At 50.6% G+C, this 23,345-nt stretch overlaps 2 protein-coding genes across 4 annotated transcripts in view; both read right to left on the bottom strand.

The window, feature by feature from the left end:
* C19H19orf33 (chromosome 19 C19orf33 homolog) overlaps positions 1-23,345 on the bottom strand; it is a 231,429-nt gene that overhangs the window by 10,752 nt on the left and 197,332 nt on the right. The window lies entirely within an intron of this gene.
* The window catches only part of SPINT2 (serine peptidase inhibitor, Kunitz type 2), a 33,995-nt gene continuing 14,169 nt past the window's right edge, over positions 3,520-23,345 (bottom strand). Inside the window, 6 exon segments of one of the 3 annotated variants that reach the window (NM_001194343.2) lie at positions 3,520-4,148; positions 6,471-6,509; positions 6,766-6,927; positions 7,853-7,906; positions 9,114-9,173; positions 12,915-13,085. In NM_001194343.2, coding sequence (NP_001181272.1) covers positions 3,982-4,148; positions 6,471-6,509; positions 6,766-6,927; positions 7,853-7,906; positions 9,114-9,173; positions 12,915-13,085 — 653 coding nt within the window. In that variant the 3' untranslated portion in view covers positions 3,520-3,981. 3 annotated transcript variants of the gene reach the window in all.

Here is a 23,345-nt window from a genome sequence, read left to right as displayed (position 1 = left end):
TTCCCAAAGTGTCAGGATTACAAGCCTGAGCCACTGCGCCAGCTATTCTTACAGTGGGTCAGAATAGCAGCTGCAGATGCTGCTGGACTCAGGAGGACCAGGTGACAGTCTGGCCAAGCAGCGGTGCTGGGTCTGGAGGCCAGAGGGAGGATTACACCCTCCCCACCCCTCAACCTCCTGGGGTCTAAGGTGTTCCCTCCCCAGGTGCCGGGTTGTTGCTCTCCCTCCAAGGACATGAAGTCAGTCTGTATCCCACCCCAGGAAGTACCGCTTCACCTCTTCTTTCACCATCTACTCACACCCAGACTTGTTTTTGGAAGTCAGATGTGAATGGAACATGGGCATTTTTACAAATTGACTTACGCTTTCCCTCACGTTGTCTGATGTGGGACACTGTAGGGAGACTTGGCAAACAGGACACTCGACCAAGTGGCCGCTGTCTTCGGGACCTAGGAAGAGTGAGTCCAGGAGAGTCCCAAGGGCAGAACATGAACTAACGCCAAGCCCCATAGGTCCCGTTCCGGTGGGCCTGCCCTCTGGAGGCTGCACCCATCAGGCAGGCCTGCGCTTAACACTGGGGGAAGAAAGAGGCACACATACCCAGGAATGATTATTTATTTATTTATTTATTTATTTATGATGGAGTCTTGCTTTGTCACCCAGGCTGGAGTGCTGTGGCGTGATCTCAGCTCACTGCGAGTTCCACCTCCCGGGTTCATGCCATTCTCCCGCCTCAGCCTCCTCAGTAGCTGGGACTGTAGGCATCTGCCACCACACCCGGCTAATTTTGTGTATTTTTAGTAGAGACGGGGTTCACCGTGTTAACCAGGATGGTCTTGATCTCCTGACCTCATGATCCGCCCGCCTCGGCCTCCCAAAGTGCTGGGACTACAGGCGCGAGCTACTGCGCCCGGCCTGTTTATTTTTTTGAGAAAGAGTCTCACTCTGTCACCCAGGCTGGAGTGCAGTGGTGCAATCATGTCTCACTGCAGCCTCGATCTCCTGGGCTCAAGCGATCCTCCCACCTCAGCCTCCTGAGTAACTGGAGTGCAGCCATGCATCACCATGCCTGGCTAATTTTTTTTTGTAGAGTTGGGGTTTTGCTACGTTACCCAGGCTGGCCTCAAACTTCTGGATTCAAGTGATGTACCTGCCTCAGCCTCCCAAAGTGCTGGGATTACAGGCATGAGCCACTGCACCGGGCCTCAAATGTTTATGAGTTTGTATAACCCCCAAGCCCTTTGTCCTGATCTTTACCCAGGAGATGGCCTAGGGGAACCCTTTCTGGGGAGAGCCACACTGTCTGCCTTTCTCAAGTGTGTGGACCAGGAAAAAGGCGAGTGAGAAGCTCCGAGTTGATTTATATTTTCGGTGAGATGATTTTTTTCAGGCTGGTCAAGTGAAGCAGCAGAAGGAACAAATAACTCTGTTAACTGGTTGTGATCAATTACTCGTCACACCACTGCACTCAGACAAGCAACAAGTTGATTTTTTATAAAGCCCATTTCACCTCTCAACGGTGCCAGCAGCCCAAGGGTGACAGGGATGTGAAGTGGCCACTGAATGCCTTGGCCACTGACCCACTGTTGGGCAGCCTTTGCAACAAAAAGAGGGCCTTTGTCAGGCCATAAAAGGCCCCAAGAGTTGAACACATGACACAGCTGAGCTTCAAGGGCCACAGCGGCAGCAGCCTGAAGAGTGTCTGCTGCGGTGAGGCCCACCAGTCGCCCTGGAAAGAGTCCAGAGGCCCGGATGGAGTCGAGCTGCCAGGAGCAGTGGGGCCAGGGCCTCCCTTGCCGCAAGAAGAAAGAGGCAGTTTTAGGCAGGAGAAACAGGTCACAGAGCAGCAGCTTCTGCACTAGAAACATATAAAGGCTCATTGTACTAGAAACCTACAGAAGCTCAACTGGGCTTCAGAGAATTCCCTTCATCTAACTTCCTATTATGGTGGAATTAAGTGATTCTCAAGTTTTTTTTGTTTTGAAACAGAGTCTTGCTCTATCACCTAGGCTGCCGTGCAATGGCGCAATCTTGGCTCACTGCAACCTCCGCCTCCCGGGTTCAAGCAATTCTCCTGCCTCAGCCTCCCGAGTAGCTGGGATTACAGGCGCCTGCCACCACACCTGGTTCTTTTTTTGTATTTTTAGTAGAGAGGGGGTTTCACCATGTTGGCCAGGCTGGTCTGGAACTCCTGACCTCAGTCTCCCAAAGTGCTGGGATTACAGGTGTGAGCCACCGCACCCAGCCAATTCTCAAGTTTTTGAAAAGTTCCAAAGGCACAACTTTTTTTTTTTTTTTTTAACATGACCAAGATAGGAGACAGCCTATATTGGAGTTGGTGGAGAAAGGCTCCTGCCAGGCAGAGGCGCATGTGCGGACTTTGCAGGCTTGCAGGGGTTAGGGGCCGCACTCACAGTGCTGCAGGTGGAGAGGCTCCTAACTCCCAGGACCTCTTTCCCTGGGCCACAGGCTCACCAGGACCCCTGGTGTCTGATCTGTCTGGGATGTGTTAAGTAGATTCCACTTGTTCACCAACCCCGAGCCAGCTGCAATGGCCACTGGAGAGCAGGCTGAGGCCTGCGGGGCTTAGCTGGGAGGACACACCACGATCCCTTTGCAGCATCTGCTGTAGGTGAGGCAGGTGGGGCAGGAGCAGATCAGCTATTTGCTCAATTTGCTTCTGGAAGAGATTTTTAAGCCCTAAGGGATTTCTAGGAAGGGCCAAGGGATGAGTTCTTTGGTTCCAAGCAGTCGAAAGCACTATCTGGCCTGTGGCACTGCACCCGGCCACTCGTCCTGTGTCTCCAAGGCCAGCAGAGTCCAGCCTGACCTCATGGGGTGCCCAGATGCCTGTACCCCAGGACCTCCTTGTTGGAATGGAGGAGGGAGAAAAGGGGCTTCTAGAGTCTAGTGTTGGGAAAGGAACACCCACAGGTGGCAGCAGAATTGGGCCTGGAGGACAAATTCAGCCGGGCAGTGCGCTCTGTCCCCGTTCCCACACAGGGGCATGTGGGAGACGTGACAGAAAAGCCCAGTGCAGGCAGTGCAAGGCCTGACCTAGAGGGCCCTCCCACCACCCCTCCAGGATGCAGAGAGCACAGAACCATGAGAGGAGAAGCATCATGGACGCCACAAGGACTCGGTTAAGCCCCTCCAACCCGGGAAGGTCTTGGTCCTCGAGGCCTGGACAGCATGCACCCTTCCTGCGCCCTCGAGGGCAGTGCTTCAAGGTGTGGGCTACAGTCCATAGTGGAGCATCAAGATCAGTGCAGAGGGTTGTAGCCAGAAGTTTTACAAAGTGAAATAGAGTAAGAAAATATCAGCGTTCACAGGTGGTGAGGCTAAGTGTGGTTTGGTGAAAGTTCACGGGCACTCAATAATAGGACATTTATTTCATCTTGTGGATTCATTCAAAAAGATCTGAAAGACGCTATTTTGAGGGGTATGTTTCTAGAATGGGACACCTCAGATAATGTCTTGTAATCGTTTTGGTAGGGCTGAAATTGGGACTCCCATAAAGAAAGTACATGCTGAAATTTATTTTAAAGGGGAAGATCCCCTTTTATTAAACTTGTACATTTTACTTTCCTTCTTTCAGAATGCTAATAAAAAACATTCGTTTATACTTAAAAAACCCATAAATCAGACAAACAAAAGAAATGGTTCTAACATCACTTTTGTGATGAGAAAACAGGCAATGGAATTCAATATAAGCAAAGAAAACTCTACCTGGAGGGAAGAAATCTATCAGCGAGGAAACAACTCGGGGCTGCTGCCAGACCACCGGCCATGCAAGGAGGAGCCTCCTAGAGAATATCCAAAGCAAATCCACCCCTGCCAGACCAGAAAGCAGCCGTCCTACCTCCCAGAGAAACAGACCTCAGCCCTAATGATCGCACAAATCCAAGTCAATCGCTCTATTTAAAAAAAGCACGCACATAGTCTCCCCTTCCTTCCCCAGTCCTCTTGGTGACAGGGCGGTCACAGGACATATGTGTTCTTCACCAGCTGCTCCTTGTCGTCTCCGGAGCTCCAGACAGTGCGCAGGGCACGCTCCTGGTTCCTCCGTGCCACCCGGATCAGGTAGACCATGGAGGCTCCCAGGAAGAGGATCAACACCATCACGAACAGCCCCGCCAGAACCACCACTGAGGACAAGAGAGGGGCCTCAGGATGGGCCAGGCAAGGGGAGCTGCAGCCAGAGTGGGGCTCACCAAGGGCCTGGGGAATCCAGGTGGGCTCAGGCTGAGGACCAAATGCCCCTCCCCAACCCAGAGAGGGTACAGAACTGCAGCTGGAGAGGACACAGCCTGCCAGAGATGCCATCAAGGAGATTCCCCCAAAAAAGGAGGTGCCATGCTATGTGTGTGCCAGCAGAGTGGCCGTCTGTGTTCCTTCTTTTTGAACTAAAAGCCCAACTCTTGGGTGTTGCGGAAAGTCAGGGACCCCAAATGGAGGGACCTGGCTGAAGCCATGGCAGAAGAACATAAATTGTGAAGATTTTATGGACATTTATTAGTTCCCCAAATTAATACTTTTATAATTTCTTTTGCCTGTCTTTACTGCAATCTCTGAACATAAATTGTGAAAATTTCATGGACACTTATCACTTCCCCAATCAATACCCTTGTGATTTCCTATGCCTGTCTTTAATCTCTTAATGCCGTCATCTTCGTAAGCTGAGGAAGAGGTATGTTGCCTCAGGACCCTGTGATGATTGCGTTAACTGCACAAATTGTTTGTAGAGCATGTGTGTTTGAACAATACGAAATCTGGGCACCTTGAAAAAAGAACAGGATGACAGCAATGTTCTGGGAAGGAGAGAGAACCTTAAACTCTGACTGCCAGTGAGCCAGGCAGAACAGAGCCACATTTATCTTCTTTCAAAAGCAAATAGGAGAAATACGGCTGAATTCTTTTTCTCAGCAAGGAACATCCCTGAGAAAGAGAATGCGCCCCTGAGGGTAGGCCTCTGAACGGCCACCCTGGGGGCAGCTGTCTTTCACAGCCAAGGGATGAAATAAGCCCTGGTCTCCTGTAACGCTCCCAGGCTTATTAGGACGAGGAAATTCCCGCCTAATAAATTTTGGTCAGACAGGTTGTCTGCTCTCAAACTCTGTCTCCTGATAAGATGTTACCAATGACAATGTGTGTGGAAACTTCATAAGCAATTTTAATTTCGCCCCATCCTGTGGTCCTGAGATCTTGCCCTGCCTCCATTTGCTTTGTGATATTTTACTACCTTGTGAAGCATGTGATCTCTGTGACCCACACCCTATTCATACACTCCCTCCCCTTTTGAAAATCGCTAATAAAAACTTGCTAGTTTTACGGCTCAGGGGCATCACGGAACCTGCCAACATGTGATGTCTCCCCCGGACACCTAGCTTTGAAATCTCTCTTTTGTACTCTTTCCCTTTATTTCTCAGACCAGCTGACACTTAGGGAAACAGAAAAGAACCCAAGTTGAATATCGGGGGTGGGGTTTCCCCCGATACGTGGGGCAACCTGCACAGGAGCCCCAGGCCAAGAGATGCACAAGGGTGTAAAAAACATTTAGCACGGGTGTGTACACATGAAACCTTAGGGGCTTTGTGCACACACACGCTGACTGGCAATAGAGAAAGATGGAGCCCTGCAGGGGCTGCGAGGGCTGAGAGCTGCTGCAGGATGAAGTCAGGGTGGAAGTGAGGGTGTCCTCAGAGCTGTGCCAGCAAATTTAATAGTGTCTGCCCCACTGCAGTCCCACTGGTCAGCTCAGATGCTTTTCTTCAGGAGGGGCTCCGGCTAAGGAGTGTGACCTCTTGTGGCAGCCTCCCCTGTGGCTATGGAGCTGCAGAGTTGGCCTTTTTGGGGCCACCCTCCAGACCCAGACTGCTTGCTTCCCAGTCCCATGCCTGGCAAACCAGGCTTCACTGCTAGAACAGGACAGACTCCCAGGCCAGGTCCCAGCTCCTTCACAGGGAAACAGGCGGAGAAAGAGGCCAGACTGGCATGGCAGGTCTTTTGTGCCAACACTATCATCTGCAACTCAGGCTCAGAAACACAGGCCAGAGGGCTGGCCTCTTGCTCAGGCCAGACTGTGTTGGGAAACACCCTGGCCTGTGGCCCTCCATCCTGTCACCCGTGACCAACTCTTATGCCCCACACAACAGCGCTCCCTCCACACCCCAGGCCAGTCTCAGGTCCGTGTGCAGCAGTCCTCAAATGCCCAACAGGAAGACCTCATCCCCAGTCACTCACGCCACCTGGGCAGGGCCTGCCTCGTGACTGACTCACTCCAGCCCCAACTATGTACACTGAATGGTGAGACAAACCACCACCTCGCCATTCTCACGCAAAAATATGACTTTCTGCCAAGATGATGTTCACAATAAAGGATAATGTAAACCACAACTGGGCGGGGCTGAGCTCAGTCAAGGAAGGGAGGAGGCAGGCTGATGGCAGGAGGAGGGTAAGGGGCCACTTACCCTTTGAGCCAAGGGGCAGGGAAGGATTCTCCTGCTGGCCTGAAAGAGAACACACAGCCTGAGGTCAGCTCACAGCTCCCATTCCACAGAGCGGCCATAGGGGATCCCCTCAGCCAGGGCCTCCATGGGGAGCTCTTTTTGAGGGACTTTATTCCAGCTCTTCTGGGGCTTAGAGGCCTTGCCGCCCTGGTGGGCCCAAGAACAGCATTTCCAAGGCCTTCATATTTTAGGGATGGGGAGATGGCCCAGGGTCCTCAAGGGCAGGGTTTCCTGGGCTGAGGGGCCGCAGACTCACGGAAGCAGCGGAGCATGCAGGCCTCCTCAGAGCGGTAGCTGTTCTTATTGCCCCGGCAGCCTCCATAGATGAAGTTATTGCAGGAGTTCCTCTCCACGTCAAAGTACCAGCGTGGGAAGGACGCACGGCAAGGTCCAGTGACCGCCTTGGCGGCACAGTATTCTGGGAGCAAGACAGCCCAAGGAACACAAATTAGTAGGGCCCGCAAGGAGGGGAAGCAAGCCAGAAAGTGCCTGAGGAGGCTCGCAGCTCCAGCTGACGGAGAAACATCTCTGGTAGAGAAGCCTGTAAATTACACCCAAGGCCAGCGCAGCGGCTCTGACGCGCTGCCCCACGGGTCCAGATGGCGGCTTCAGAGCTTTGAAGACTGCTCTCTGCCAGGTCCCGTCCTAGGCCTTTTACGTGCAGTGGCTGCGTCTCTATGAGACCTGTCTGGGGCCCTTCACTTTATATGTGGGAACACTGAGGCAGCGTGGCAGCCATGGAGGCGGGGCGGCAGCCACTTGCCCACAGCCAAGCCGCTAGTGAGAGGGGCAGGGACAATGGACATCCCAGAGCCACGCACCAGGCTGTGCCTCTAAAGTGCATCTCCGCAGGCTCGGCCTCCTTCCTGCTGGTGGGGGCATCCACATGGGGCCTGTTACCTTGACTCCAACCCCAGGGGGCTGCCACCACCTACGAGGGGAGCCCTGCGCTACAACTTCCTCAGTGGAAATCCGCAAGTGTCTCTCAATACCCAACTAAAAATACATGTTTTGCCCCACATGTAAGTTTCTTCGGAGTTTTTTTGTTTTTTGAGACGGAGTCTCGCTCTGTCGCCCAGGCTGAACTGCAGTGGCGCAATCTTGGTTCCTTGCAACCTCCACCTCCCAGGTTCAGCAATTCTCCTGCTTCAGCCTCCCGAGTAGCTAGGACTACAGGTGTGTGCCACTATGCCCAGCTAATTTTTTGTATTTTTAGTAGAGACAGGATTTCACTGTGTTAGGATGGTCTCGATATCCTGACCTCGTGATCCGCCCACCTCAGCCTCCCAAAGTGCTGGGATTACAAGCATGAGCCACCGAGCCCGGCCTCTTTGGAGTTTTACCTTCATAGTTGAACATATCGCTGGAGTGGTCATCAGAATCCTGCCTTCTGGGAACTGAAACACAAACATCTGTGTTAGGGAGGCTGGGCTGGACATAGGACATGGGCCTAGCTGGGGCTGGGTCTGGAAGGGCCCACTGAGGAGTGTGGACACCACACCTTTAAAGAGGGATGTGGAGCCCCTTCCATTGCTGGCTCTGCCGCGTCACCCCATCCCTAATTGGCTCTACGCACACACTGAGAGTGCTGGATGAGGCGGCCCTGCCGCCACCTCAGGGTTCCTATAGAAACCAAGCCCGCCATAGCTCCTAATGTGATAAGGAACACAGTCTTGTTCACACTTTCTAATACAGTGAGGGGCACATGTTCTGCTCCAACAGGATGGAAACCAGAGCAGGCGTGCGGCGGGGCTAGCAGAGGATAAACGGAGCCAGGCAGAGCAACGCCAGGACAGGCATGGGACTCCTGGCCTAGCAAAGCTGGAAAGTGACCACCCTAACGCCCCAGCATTCTGTAAGCCAGCCAGCCCAAGAGCTGCTGAGCTACAGAGCACTCAGTGGGTTGCAGCTGATGAGGGAGTCCCATCCTCCAGCAGGGGTGCGATGCAGTCCCCCCTCCATGGCCGCCTCCCAGAGCCCACGGCCTGAGGCCTGACCCGAGGGTGCATCTGCTACCTGGTAGTGCATCGGGACCACTCACCCCAAGCGCCCGATGCAGAGTCCTTAAACCATAAAGGAGGAATGGGGCAGCGGCCGCCAGTACTACAAAGCAAGCTAACACACATCTTGAGATCATGCACTGCAGTGGCGGGGAGGCAGGGGTGGCAGAGGACAGAGGATGTCCACAAGGAAGGGGACAGCGATGGCAACAGGGAACAAAGGAAGCAGAGGAGGCAGAACAGGCAGACAGAAGGGTGGGTGGGGAGTGGGGCCAGCAGAGCAGCTGGAGGCCCGCACAGCAGGGAGGGGCCTGAGCCTCATGGGCAGCAGCAACCTCCATCCCCTGTCCTCCAGGAGGCGGCGGGGGCCAGCCAGGGAGTGCTGCAGGATCCCTGGCCCCTGTGCCCACTGGACAGTGTAAACTCCCCCATGTAAGGACGCCGGAGCCAGAAGCTGGCAGCCCAAGCAGAGCCCCCGGTTTGCCAATTTTGAGTAAACAGAACCATGAGAGGGAAGCCTGTGACAGTTCCCAAATGACAAGTGTCCTTTCACAATGACCCATCCGGTGGCCTCACTCTATCGCGGGTCTCTTTAAGAACCTACCACTTGGGACAGAGGAATCTGCTGCATTCCTGCTGGTGGCCAGGTCACCTGTGGCATTCTCTGCAAGGAGACAAAGAAACAGCATAGTGAGACAGTGCTTCTGAGACTGCCGGGGACAAAGAATGAGCTGGCCCTGTGTGCCTCTCACCACAGCATCCATTTCTCCTTTACATAGGACCTTCAATGTGCGTGCCAGACCACACTCGGAAATGAGGAAGCAAGACTGCCTCCTGAAGAGGAAACTTAAGATCAACTTGCAGGGAATCAAAGCAAAGATGCACACAGTGACCTCAAAAAGACAGTGACTTGGCCGGGTGTGGGGGCTCATGCCTGTAATTCCATTACTTTGGGAGGCCAAGGCGGGTGGATCACCTGAGGTCAGAAGTTCGAGATCAGCCTGGCCAACATGGTGAAACTTATTAAAAATACAAAAGTTAGGGCCGGGTGTGGTGGCTCACGCCTGTAATCCCAACACTTTGGGAGTGAGGCGGGTGGATCACGAGGTCAGGGATTGAGAACATCCGGGCCAACACTGCGAAACCCCGTCTCTACTGAAAATACAAAAAATTAGCCGGGTGTGGTGGCGCACGCCTGTAGTCCCAGCTACTTGGGAGGTTGAGGCAGGATAATTGCTTGAACCCTGGAAGTGGAGGTTGCAGTGAGCAGAGATTGCACCACTGCACTCCAGCCTGGACGACAGAGTGAGACTCCGTCTCAAAAAACAAACAAACAACCCAAAAAGTTAGCCAAGCGTGATGGCAGATGCCTGTAATCCCAGCTATTTGGGCGGCTGAGGCAGGAGAATTGCTTGAACCCGGGAGGCAGAGGTTGTGGTGAGCCGAGATCGCACTACTGACCACTGCACTCCAGCCTGGGCAACAAGAGCAAAACTCCATCTCAAACAAGGAAACAAATAAAACACAGTGACTTCCAGGGCCAAATAATCTGCTTAACTGTATCAAATCATCTAACTAATTCAACTGTAATCCCAGTGCTTCGGAAGGCTGAAGGGTGGGGGGCATCACTTGAGGCCAGGAGTTTGAGAGCAGCTTGGGCAACATAAAAAGACCTCATCTGTTTGTGAGGGGGAGCGGGAACAAAACACTTTTTTTAAGGGTTAACATGATGAATTTTACACAGCGTTTATTTTATGTCCTACACCTTGTCCAAGACGGAGGGAACCCTGGTTCCCCTGCATCCTCGGGCCTGGCCTAGCCTGATGCTATTAAACGGTCACCTTGCAAACCAGCTCCCCTCATTCTGCCTCTCTCCATCAAGCAGTCTTCTGACAACTGGACTCGAGACTTGCCTATGCGGACTACAGACGCGGGCCTGGGGACATGAGTGCCTGCTCCCCGGGGCGGTCCCGGTTCTCATGATGAATTAATACACTGGCATTCTCATTCTCACTTGCCTTCCCACAGAGCCTGCCTGGGAGAGAATATGCTGGCAAAGGACCCCAGGCACTAGCAACCCTGGCAGTGTTTAGCTCTTTACAGACTCACATGGGAGCGCCTCAAGAGACAGTCAGATGCCAATATGTGCTTTCTGGACCTGCGAGACAGGGCCAGACTCTAGGGAGACAGCTAACCTGCCTGCTCCCAGGAACACACAGCCACCCACGTCCCCTGGCTATGCTCACTGTCCACTGCCTGAGTTCTCAACACTTCAACTTCCTTCCTGAGGAGATAAGGAACAGCCAGGATGGACACATACATTTGCTAAAGGCAACTCTTGACTGGGATAGCTCAGAAAAGGTAGCAAAAAATATTTCTCCCAAGTCCTCCTTCATAATGAATCATAGTTGATGATAGAAATACAGTAACTGGGTCAATGATGGCTCACAGACACAACGTTAAGTCACCAAAAAAACATGTTAGGGACAGTGCCACTGAAAATATTTTTATTTATTTTTTACTTAAAGGCCAGTGTAATTGTTTGTTTGTTTTTTCAGTTAAAGTGAAATGTTAGCTGGGCTCAGTGGCTCACACCTGTAATCCTAGCACTTTGGGAAGCGGGCAGATTGCTTGAGCTCAGGAGTTTGAGACCAGCCTGGGTAACATGGTGAAACCCCACCTTAACAAAATACACAAAAATTAGCCAGGTGTGGGGGTGTGCGCCTGTAGTCCCAGCTACTTGAGAGGCTGAGGCACGAGAATCACTCGAACACAGGAGGCGGAGGTTGCAGTGAGCCAAGATCACACCACTGCACTCCAGCCCGGTGGGCGACTAAGCAAGAAAAAAAGAAAAAAGTGAAAATCTTTAACATAGGATTTGGATGGCCAAACCCTTGGGTCTCTGGAACACTTGGGATGGAGCAGCCCCAAAGGGCCAACGTCTCATCACCATCGGCTCTCAGGAAGTCCTTGTCACTCAGCTGAGAGCCAGGGCACACTGCTGGGGGGTTTAGGTTTTAATTTAAACTGTGAGGTTGTCAGGGTCAAAATTACCTTGATTCCACAGAACCCCTGGCAGGTGAGGGCCACAAAGAGGATAGATTCCAGGACGTATGTTTGTTTTAACTTGATCCATAACTTGGCTGGGTGAGCTATTCAAGTCATTTGTCCCACAATTAAAATAACCCAAACAGCAGCCAGGCGCGGTGGCTCACACCTGTAATCCCAGAACTTTGGGAGGCTAAGGCAGGCAGATCACCTGAGGCCAGGAGTTCGAGACCAGCTTGGCCAACATGGCGAAATCCCATCTCTACTAAAACTACGAAAATTAGCCAGGCATGGTGGTAAGCACCTGGAATCCCAGCTGCTCAGGAGGCTGAGGCTGCAGTGAGCTGAGATTGCTCCACTGCACTCCAGCTTGGGCAATAGAGCAAGACTCTGTCTCAAAATAAAATAAAATAACCCAAATACCCAGGGAACAAGAGGGGCAGCCCTGTTGGAGTGGATCAAAAAGCCTCTGCTCAAGAAGGCAAGGCTACTTCCTCATCGGTCTGCTCTGAAACTTGCACTTAGTAAAGAGGGAGAAAGGAAGCTGGGTCATGATGGCTCCAGCTCTGCCCTGTTGTTTTGCTGCCTTTCTGGGAAGCGGAGGAGTGAGGGTCTGCTGTGAAACCACTGTACGGCCACAGGGCATTCATACGGTGCCTGTTTCTTCTGCTTTTTAAAACATCGCCCAGATTCCACTGTCAAGAACTAATAAAGAGAGGAAAGTATCCACATTCCAGTTAATAAATTGTCTCTAAATAGCAAAATCTGGCTGGGCACAGTGGCTCACACCTGTAATCCCAGCACTTTAGAAGGCCCAGGTGGAAGAATTGCTTGAGGCCAAGAGTTTGAGACCAGCCTGGGTAACATAGGGAGACCCATCTCTATAAAAAATTTCAAAATGAGCAAGGTGTGGTGGCGTGTGCCTGTAGTCCCAACTATTCAGGAGGCTGAGGTGGGAGGATCTGCTTGAGCCCAGGAAGTGGAGGCTGCAGTGAGACCCTGTTTAAAAAAAAAGCAGGGGCCAGGCATGGTGGCTCACGCCTGTAATCCCAGCACTTTGTGGGGCCGAGGTGGGTGGATCACGAGGTCAGGAGATCGAGATCATCCTGGCTAACGTGGTGAAACCATGTCTCTATTAAAAACACAAAAAATTAGTTGGGCGTGGTGGTGGGTGCCTGTAGTCCCAAATACTTGGTAGGCTGAGGCAGGAGAATGGCGTGAACCCAGGAGGTGGAGCTTGCAGTGAGCCGGGATTGCACCACTGCACTCCAGCCTGGGCGACAGAGCAAGACTCCATCTCAAAACAGGAAAAAAAAAAAAAAAAAAAAAAAAAAAGCTCTAACTACTACTGTCTTACCTGTAACAGCGGCACATTTCTTGAGGCACTCCTCCTTGCTCATGTAATTATTGCTGTTTCCATCACAGCCCCCATACACAAACAGCTGGCAGGATCCGTCAGTGACATTGTACCACCACCTAGGCATGGAGGCCCGGCATCTGCCCACCACCTTCGACACTAGACAAAAGTCTGAAATGCAAAGCACAATCCCGTTAGCTTGGCAGGGCAATCCTGGCAATGAAGGACACACACAGACCTGTACACAGATCCCCGAGGGGAACCAGAGCCTTGAGTTCCAGCAGTTCCTTTGTGAGCTGTTTCCCAAGCCCAGATCGCCAACAGGCCCACTCAGTGCTTCCTTCCTTGTATAAACACGTCGCCCAACAATAAAGACACCAACCCACCCACTGAACTGTATTTCAGTTGTATGTTTTGTCCCGTCCCCATTATTGAAGACATGCACATCCAGTGTAGAAACATGACTTTATTTATTTATTTATTTTGGAGACAGAGTCTCACTCCATCGCCCAGGCTGGAGAGCAGTGACTTGATCTCAGCTCACTGCAACCTCCGCCTCCCAGGTTCAAATGATTCTTTTGCCTCACCCTCCCGAGTAACTGGAATTACAGGCATGCGCCACCATGCTGGGCTTTTGGTTTTTTTGTACTTTCAGTACAGATGGGGTTTCACCATGTTGCCCAGGCTGGTCTTCAACTCCTGAGCTCAGGTAATCCGCCTGCTTCGCCTCCCAAAGTGCTGGGATCACAAGCACAAGCCACCATGCCCAACGGAAACATGACTTTAAAAAAAAAAACAGGCCGGGCGCGGTGGCTCACGCCTGTAATCCCAGCACTTTGGGAGGCCGAGGCGGGCGGATCACAAGGTCAGGAGATTGAGACCACGGTGAAACCCCGTCTCTACTAAAAATATAAAAAATTAGCCGGGCGCGGATGTGGGCGCCTGTGGTCCCAGCTACTCAGGCTGAGGCAGGAGAATGGCCCAGCTACTCAGGCTGAGGCTGAGGCAGGAGAATGGCGTGAACCCGGGAGGCGGAGCTTGCAGTGAGCCGAGATCGCGCCACTGCACTCCAGCCTGGGATGGGCGACAGAGCGAGACTCCGTCTCAAAAAAAAAAAAAAAAAAAAACAAAACCCCTGACTCCAAGACCCTTCTGGATACTGCCCCATCCCACAGGGCCAAGGGGAGCTTAGCGCTGAAAGGTCAGAGCCGGAGAAGTGAGCTTGGGAAGGAGAGGCGCTATCAGCGCCCTCAGTAGTCCTCACATGCACTTTTCCTGACCTTTCCTGTCCACTCTCTGCCCAGGCAGCACCGAACACTCAAATTACTGCAAGAGCCTCAGAAGGAAGCTTCTTCTTTTTTTTTTTTTTTTTGAGACGGAGTCTCGCTCTGTCGCCCAGGCTGGAGTGCAGTGGCACCATCTCGGCTCACTGCAAGCGACGCCTCCCAGGTTCACGCCATTCTCCCGCCTCAGCCTCCAGAGTAGCTGGGACTACAGGCGCCCGCCACCATGCCCGGCTAATTTTTTGTATTTTTAGTAGAGACGGGGTTTCACCGTGTTGGCCAGGGTGGTCTCGATCCCCTGACCTTGTGATCCGCCTGCCTCAGCCTCCCAAAGTGCCGGGATTACAGGCGTGAGCCACCGCGCCCGGCTAGAAGGAAGCTTCTTAACTCTAGTGCCTACAGCCCAGCCCACGGCTCCAGAGATAACACAGGTCCTACCCCTGCGCCAAGGCTTGTTATAGCTCCTATCTGGGCACACCAAGATGGGCCTGGGTTTCAAGGCACCCTCAAATCTGGCCCTACTTTAGTAAAAGCGAACAAAAGCCAATATTATAAAATTCTAGCCAGAAACATTTCTTGCAAAAGGTTGGTACGGTCTCTTGAAAGGGAGACAGAAAATTGCTAGAAGCATCACCTGCACCAAAATAAGCCTTTCCACCAGAAGGACTGAAAGCAACCTGAAAAGAGACAGCCTGGCTGTGTGGCTCCGCATCTGCTCCTGTACCACATTATCACCCCTCCCTAACCCTGGCCTTTACCCAGCTCCGCCTGTTCAGCACAAGGGCATTCCAGCTTGCACGGGGCCTGGCACAGGGTGCTTGATAAACATGTCTCCAATAAAAGCATCCCACAGCCAAACGCTTGCTTAGATGTTGTCATTGACTCCTCGCTACTTGTTTTCATGTTTGTTAGGTTTATTTCACCCACTAGGGATATATCTTCTGTTGTGTCTCCCCAAATATGTCACAGTGATGGGCATGAAACCAGATGTTCCACAGAACACTAATCAACGGATAAAAAAGGTTGCTACTGTGCAAAACAAACACACACATACATGCCTCCAAGGAAATCCCACCCACACAATAAATCACAGGTAAGTAGCACAGCAGAAAAAGCATCTTCTGAAGCACGAAATTCCCTATCATTTGAAAAAAGCTAACCCTGAAAAGTCACCCGTTAGAATGTACCTTATCTAGACACTTCATATGAATGGAAGTGTACAGTATGTCCATAAAAGGCAAATCAATAGACACGGGAAGTAGATGAGTGGTTGCTTGTTACTGGGGGTGGGACTGGGGAGTGATGGGTAAAGGGATCTTTAGGGGATGATGAAAATGTTCTAAAATTGGATTGTGGCAATAGCTGCACAGCTCTGTAGAAGGTGCTAAAAATCCTTGGATGATAATACTTAAAACGAGTGATTTTAGGATGTATAATTTTTTTTTTTTTTTTGAGACTGAGTTTCACTCTTGTTGCCCAGGCTGGAGTACAATGGCATGATCTCGGTTCACTGCACCTCCGCCTCCCGGGTTCAAGCTATTCTCCTGCCTCAGCCTCCCAAGTAGCTGGAATTACAGGCATGCACCACACCTGGCTAATTTTGTATTTGTAGTAGAGACGGGGTTTCACCATGTTGGCCAGGCTGGTCTCGAACTCCTGACCTCAGGTGATCCGCCCATCTTGGCCCCTCAAAGTGCTGGGATTACAGGTGTGAGCCACCGCACCTGGCCTATATAAGTGTTTTTGAGATAGGGTCTTCCTCTGTCACCCAAGCTGGAGTGCAGCTGCAGGACCATGGCTCACTGAAGCCTCGCCTCCTAGGCTCAAGTGACCCTCCCACCTCAGCCTCCTGAGTAGCTGGGACTACAAGCAGAAAAAAAAAATTTTTTTTTTTTAAATAGGGGGACCTTTTGTCCATTACACATCAACCAGAACCAGCTGGCTGTACACCTGGAATAGGTACAATATGCCAAAGGTCACAAAACAAATAATCAACAACGTCCAGAGAAAACAGCAGGAGGAGGTCCTCCGGTGTGTGACTCTACCCAGCCCAACACTGGGAGCAACACTGCCACCAACAAGATGAGATGAAGGGGACCCACGTGGGACCCAGTTACAATCCAAAGCTGAAAACAGCATCAAGGCAGGAGCGCCCAATGGCTACAGAGGTGCCAGCAGCCTCTCCACTGCCCTGCCACGCTGAGCCCTGGCGGCCAGCCACTCTGGCTGCTTTGTGTCCTAGCTTCCTGAGCAGTGTCAGACACAGTCTTTTTCCACAACAAACCTGAGGGGAATATTGTACACCTTAAATGGGTGAATCACATGACATGTGAATTACATCTCAAAACAAAAATAATAACCTGAGGGAGGGCCCACAACACCGGGCGCCCAGGCAGGAACCAGGAACCACCCGACACCACACCTGAGAATGAAGCAGGGTAACCCACAGTATCATGGCAGGAATTCGTTAACTTCGTAAGCAAGGGTGCCAGGTACACGTGGCATGTGCAGACGCCCGAGGGTGTGTAGAAGGAGAAAAAGTGCCTATCGAGGGACGGATGGAAGCTACCTTGGTGAATTCAACCCTGCCCGCAACCTGGCCATCATCTTTATAGGCGCAGACATGCACTCTTGCCAGTGCCCTAGTGCTCAGGAGACACAGGAGCGCTGGCCTCAGCTAACAGTGCACGGGATGATACATGAGACCTTAGCAGCAGGTGATGAATTTACAGTGAGAACATCACTGTATTCTGTCAAGCAGGTTGCGTGTTGATGTGAATCAGCAAAACACCTTGGAAAGCAAGCGTCAATGGAACACGATGCTTGGAGTCAGAATAAAGTTAGTTTACTGTATGATTCCTAGGAACATTCTTGCCATCGGAATCTGTCAGGCAGACCAAATGCTCACATTAGCGGCTCAGGACAGCTCTTCCAGAGCACGGTCACGAGCTGTCCCTGAGATGCTTCCTTTCCGGGCTGCTGCTGTGAGCCAGCGCCTTTTCTAGCTTGGACGCTTTCTGTCCACATGCCGGGCCCTTCATGACAAGTCTTGCGAGCCTGGGAAGCCATTCTGTGTCTAGGCAGTTGCTCACATCTGCTCTAAATATCACACGTTGACTTAGTAGTTTAAAGTTTCAGAAAGCAGCCTTATTTTCAGGTTCCTTGGGTAAAGTAGGAAGGAAAGGCAGAACTTCACTGTTGTCCCGGGAAAATTTAGAAACATCTCTTTACGGCCAGGCACGGTGGCTCACGCCTGTAATCCCAGCACTTTGGAAGGCTGAGGTGGGCGGATCACCTGAGGTTAGGAGTTCAAGACCAGCCTGGCCAACATGGTAAAAGCCCGTCTCTAACTAAAAATACAAAAATTAGCTAGGCATGGTGGTGGGCACCGGTAGTCCCAGCTACTCGGGAAACTGACGCAGGTGAATCACTTGAGCCCGCGAGGCGGAGGTTGCAGTGAGCCAAGATCTTGCCATTGCACTCCAGCCTAGGTGACACAGCAAGGCTCTGTCTCAAACAAAAAAAAAAAAAAAGAAAAAAGAAAAAAAAAGAAAGTCTCTTTAGTAAGAGAAAACTTGGACTAAAAACATGTCTGAAAGACAGATGTTGGTAGTTGTTGAAGCTGGGTGATGGTGCATGGGGGTTTATAAAACGTGTCAGTGCTTTGTATATTGAAAATTCTTATAATGAATTTTTTTTTCCTTTAAGATGGAGTTTCACTCTTGTTGCCCAGGCTGGAGTGCAATGGTGCAATCTCGGCTCACTGCAACCTCCACCTCCCAGGTTCAAGCGATTCTCCTGCCTCAGCCTCCTGAGTAGCTGGGATTATAGGCATGCGCCACTACGCCCACTAATTTTGTACTTTTAGGAGAGACGTGGTTTTTCCATGTTGGCCAGGCTGGTCTCGAACTCCTGACCTCAGGTGATCCACCCGCCTTAGCCTCCCCAAGTGCTGGGATTACAGGCATGAGCCACCGCACCTGGCCAAAAAATTTTTTTTTTTTTTTTACTCAAATTTCATTTGAATAAAAGAGTTCTAAGTAGCAGATTAATTGGCTGAAGTTAGGTTCAATTAAGACTAAATTTAACCATGTCCTTACTGTGTTAAGACACGCGTCTTTCTGTGCGTATGGAAGGAAGCTCCTTGTTGAAGGCAAATCATCTCATCTTGTCACATGCTTTTACTAACTGAATTGTTTTTAAGCATCTATGATGTAAACTTTACTCTCAGGCCTGAGAGAACTGAAGTCATGAAAAGGGATTTTGTTTCCTCATTTGTTTTAATGGAGGCAGTGTTCCTTCAGGAAACACATGCCATGTAGTATTCACTTCCACCACAAATAACAACAATGTATTTTCTCATTCATTGTTCTGCAAAAACCTTGTATTTATTTATTTATTTTGAGACTCAGTCTCACTCTGTCACCCAGGCTGGAGTGCAATGGCATGATCACAGCTCACTGCAGCCTCGACCTCCTGAGCTCAAGCAATCCTCCCACCTCAGCCTCCTGAGTAGCTGGGACTACAGGCACGCACCACCACGCCCGGCTAATTTTTATTTTTTGTAAAGATGGGGTTGTCACCATGTTGCCCAGGCTGGTCTCAAGTGATCCTCCAGCCTCCGCCTCTGAAAGTGCTGGGATCATAGACGTGAGCCACGGCGCCTGGTTGCATTACTTATTGCCTTTGCCAAGCATGATGCCTGGCATATCACGTGCCCTACCTCTAATGGTCACAATAAAACTGTGAATCATGTAACAATATCCCCACTTTACAAGCAAGAATGCTGAGACTCGAGGTGGTTAAAGTGAGGCAGGCAGCAGTGCCAGGATGAGTTTCCCATGGTCCGATGGGAGCCCAGGCACTAACATGACCCTTCAGACTGATGGGAAGAAAAAGCCGTTGCATCAACAGGCAGTAGGAAAACAGAACTGAGGTTGCCTAAAAGCCAAAACATTCCTCAGGGTCTTTATCACAATCTGAGGGCTCACCAAGGGCAGGCCCTCTGCCAGGCCTCTGTTTTCAGTCACACTCAATGACAGGGTCATGGACACCAACATACCAAAGGAAACGGCCAAGGCTGGGGGGAAATGGGTTGGACACATTTTTAGAAAGTTACTCCTTAATGAGGAATTCTATTATTATGAAATGACAAAATGCTATATTGGTCTTAGAATAGTATTGGAAAGCAATCATGAAAAACATGACTCAAGTGCTATTTTGTATGCTGACAAATGCTAGGGCAAAATTAAGTACATTTTGTATGTTTTCAAAACCGAGACAGACCAAGAGGAAAATGCTGAAAGGAACCAAATTTGGATGAACTCATAAGCTTCAGAATATCTAAGCAAAAGTAGAATTCCTGCCTTTAGGGAAGAATAACTTTCTTTTGGAAAAGCATCAGAAATGGCTAAAGTCGGCCGGGCGCGGTGGCTCAAGCCTGTAATCCCAGCACTTTGGGAGGCCGAGACGGGTGGATCACGAGGTCAGGAGATCAAGACCATCCTGGCTAACCCAGTGAAACCCCATCTCTACTAAAAAATACAAAAAACTAGCCAGGCGAGGTGGCGGGCACCTGTAGTCTCAGCTACTCGGGAGGCTGAGGCAGGAGAATGGCGTGAACCCGGAAGGCGGAGCTTGCAGTGAGCTGAGATCTGGCCACTGCACTCCAGCCTGGGCCACAGAGCGAGACTCCGTCTCAAAAAAAAAAAAAAAAAAAAGAAATGGCTAAAGTCACACATTATCCAAAATATGAACCTCACTTAGAAAATCCTGGCAGGCATTCTGAATGTCAGCTACAGCAAAACTGCAAAACAAACTGGTCTTTGTGAGTGTCTTGGAAAACTGGTTTCTCTGGTTCTGAAGTCACTAGAGCTTTAACCAAGACGATCAGCCTGTGACTAAGACGATCTACAGTCTGCTGGATCAATCTGCCGTCACCTTCTAAGGAGAACATTATAGAGTTCTGAGGGGTCCCAAGTACTGCCAATCTCATCTAACTTTATAGGCTTAAGAAGATAGTACTGGGCCAGTGGCTCACATCTGCAACCCCAGTACTTTGGGAGGCTGAGATGAGCCAATTACTTGCGCTCAAAAATATTTTAAAAATGAGCCGGGTGTGGTGGTGTGCACCTGTGGTCCCAGCTACTTGAGAGGCTGAGGTAGGAGGATCACCTGTGCCGGGAGGCAGAGGATGCAGTGAGCTGAGATTGCGCCACTGCACTCAGGCCTGGGTGACAGAGACCCCGTCTCAAAAACAAAAACAAAAACAGTTGAGATAGTACCTAATCATTTTCCAAAAATGCGTAACTGCAGCTGTGTCTACTTTGCAAAGTAAGTACTTTAATGAAATACTTCAAATATGCTGACGAATACAGAAAATACCCCATGTCTGGTATATCCACATCTCAGTGTCAACAAATTCTAACATTCTCAAGGACTAAAACATAGAGTAGGCTGGCCAGGCAGATCACCTGGGGTCAGGAGTTCGAGACCAGCCTGGCCAATAAGGTGAAACTCTGTCTCTACTGAAAAATACAAAGATTAGCAGGGCATGGAAGAGCACGCCTGTAGTCCCAGCGACTCAGGAGGCTGAGGCAGGAGAATCACTTGAACCCAAGAGGTGAAGGTTGCAGTGAGCCAAGATCGCGCCACTGTACTCCAGCCTGGACAACAAAGCGAGACTTCGTTCTCCAAAAATAAATAAATAAAACATGGATAGAGCGGAAACCCTTTGCATACCCCTCATTCAATCACATTTGCTCTGCCTCTTCCAAATTAACCCCCTACCATCTTGAACTTGGCGTTTTCTTTTATTCATGTTTTTATATCCATTAAAACAAGCTTTTTCGTTTGCTTTGAGATGGAGTCTTGCTCTGTCGCCCAGGCTGGAGTGCAGTGGTGCAATCTCGGCTCGTGCAAGCTCTGCCCCCTGGGTTCATGCCATTCTCCTGCCTCAGCCTCCCGAGTAGCTGGGACTACAGGCGCCTGCCACCATGCCTGGCTAATTTTTGTATTTTTAGTAGAGACGGGGTTTCACTGTGTTAGCCAGGATGGTCTCAATCTCCTGACTTTGTAGTCCACCCAACTCGGCCTCCCAAAGTGCTCGGATTACAGGCGTGAGCCACCATGCCTGGCCCCAAAACAAGCTTATTTTTAAAACAAGCAAAAATAACTTTCCTAGAGTTCTAGTTATTGACACACTCCCATGAGTGCTATGAGCTGAGGCATAAGAGCTTCTTGCCTCACCACATGCAGAACAGGAAAGCCCAAAGCCACTCCTGAAATGCTTCTCCTACTCCTCCTCCCACCTATCTTTTTTCTAGAACAAGGGTCTGCAAATGTTTTCTATAAGGGGCCAAATAGCAAACACAGGCAGCAATTGGCCTGCCCGTCAGTGTGTGATCACACAAAGCAATCTCATAATCGGTGGGAAAAATGATATTGCTCAACGACATTTAAAAATTTTTGTCAGCTGGGCATGGTAGCTCATGCCTGTAATCCCAGCACTTTGGGAGGTTGAGGTGGGTGGATTACCTGAGGTCAGGAGTTCGAGACCAGCCTGACCAACATGGAGAAACTCCATCTGCACTAAAAATACAAAATTAGCCGTGCATGGTGGCGTGTGGCTGTAATCCCACCTACTCGGGAGGCTGAGGCAGGAGAATCGCTTGAACCCAGGAGGTGCAGGTTGCAGTGAGCCGATCCACTGCACTCCAGCTGGGCAACAAGAGTGAAGCTTCATCTCTCAAAAAAAAAAAAAAAAAAAAAAAAAAGGCCGGGCGCGGTGGCTCAAGCCTGTAATCCCAGCACTTTGGGAGGCCGAGACGGGCGGATCACAAGGTCAGGAGATCGAGACCATCCTGGCTAACATGGTGAAACGCCGTCTCTACTAAAACATACAAAAAACTAGCCGGGCGAGGTGGCGGGCACCTGTAGTCCCAGCTACTCGGGAGGCTGAGCCAGGAGAATGGCGTGAACCCGGGAGGCGGAGCTTGCAGTGACCCGGGAGGCGGAGCTTGCAGTGAGCTGAGATCCGGCCACTGCACTCTAGCCTGGATGACAAAGCAAGACTCCGTCTCAAAAAAAAAAAAAAAAAAAAAAAAAAAAAAAAAAATTTGTCAAGCTGGGCATGGTGGCTCATACCTATAATCCCAGCACTTTGGGAGGCCAAGGCAGGAGGATCATTTGAGGTCACGAGTTCAAGACCAGCCTGGGCAACACAGTGAGACCCTGTCTACAAAAAATAAAAAAATTTTTTTGGCCAGGTGCAGTGGCTCACACCTGTGGTCAGGATTTCGAGATCACCCTGGCCAACATGGCAAAACCCCATCTCTACTAAAAATACAAAACTTAGCCAGGCATGGTGGCACGTGCCTGTAGCCCCAGCTACTCGGGAGGGTAAGGCAGGAGAATCACTCGAACCTGGGAGGCAGAGGTTGCAGTGAGCTGACATCACGCCACTGCACTCTAGCCTGGGTGACAGAGCAAGACCCTGTCTCAAAAAAATAAGGAAAACAAAACAAAACAAACTCTATTGGCTATAAATGCAGAGTAACAAAACAAAACAAACAAAAGAGTATTTATTTAGCATACTGTAAGTTAAAACATCAGAAACATTTAGGATTACAGTGTTAATTTCTTTGCAAAATAATTTTTTTTTTTTTTTGAGACGGAGTCTGGCTCTGTCGCCCGGGCTAGAGTGCAGTGGCCGGATCTCAGCTCACTGCAAGCTCCGCCCCCCGGGTTTACGCCATTCTCCTGCCTCAGCCTCCCGAGTAGCTGGGACTACAGGCGCCTGCCGCCTCGCCCGGCTAGTTTTTTGTATTTTTTAGTAGAGACGGGGTTTCACCGTGTTCGCCAGGATGGTCTCGATCTCCTGACCTAGTGATCCGCCCGTCTCGGCCTCCCAAAGTGCTGGGATTACAGGCTTGAGCCACCGCGCCCGGCCTGCAAAAGAATTTCTAAGGGGAGTTTGAACCGTGCTTGTGGTCTTCTTACCATATAACTTACGACTAAGGGCAAGCATCATTTCTACACCTTTTCTAACAACTGCCAAACACTCTTCTAGATCTGGATCAGCTTTCAACGTTTTATCCTTTGCTCTTTCAATGTCACAAAATTGCTCTGAGAGCTGCTTCACAGAAGA

Source organism: Macaca mulatta, chromosome 19, assembly GCF_049350105.2.
Source record: "Macaca mulatta isolate MMU2019108-1 chromosome 19, T2T-MMU8v2.0, whole genome shotgun sequence".
NCBI lineage: Eukaryota > Metazoa > Chordata > Mammalia > Primates > Cercopithecidae > Macaca > Macaca mulatta.
This window is presented reverse-complemented; position numbering and strand designations above follow the sequence as displayed.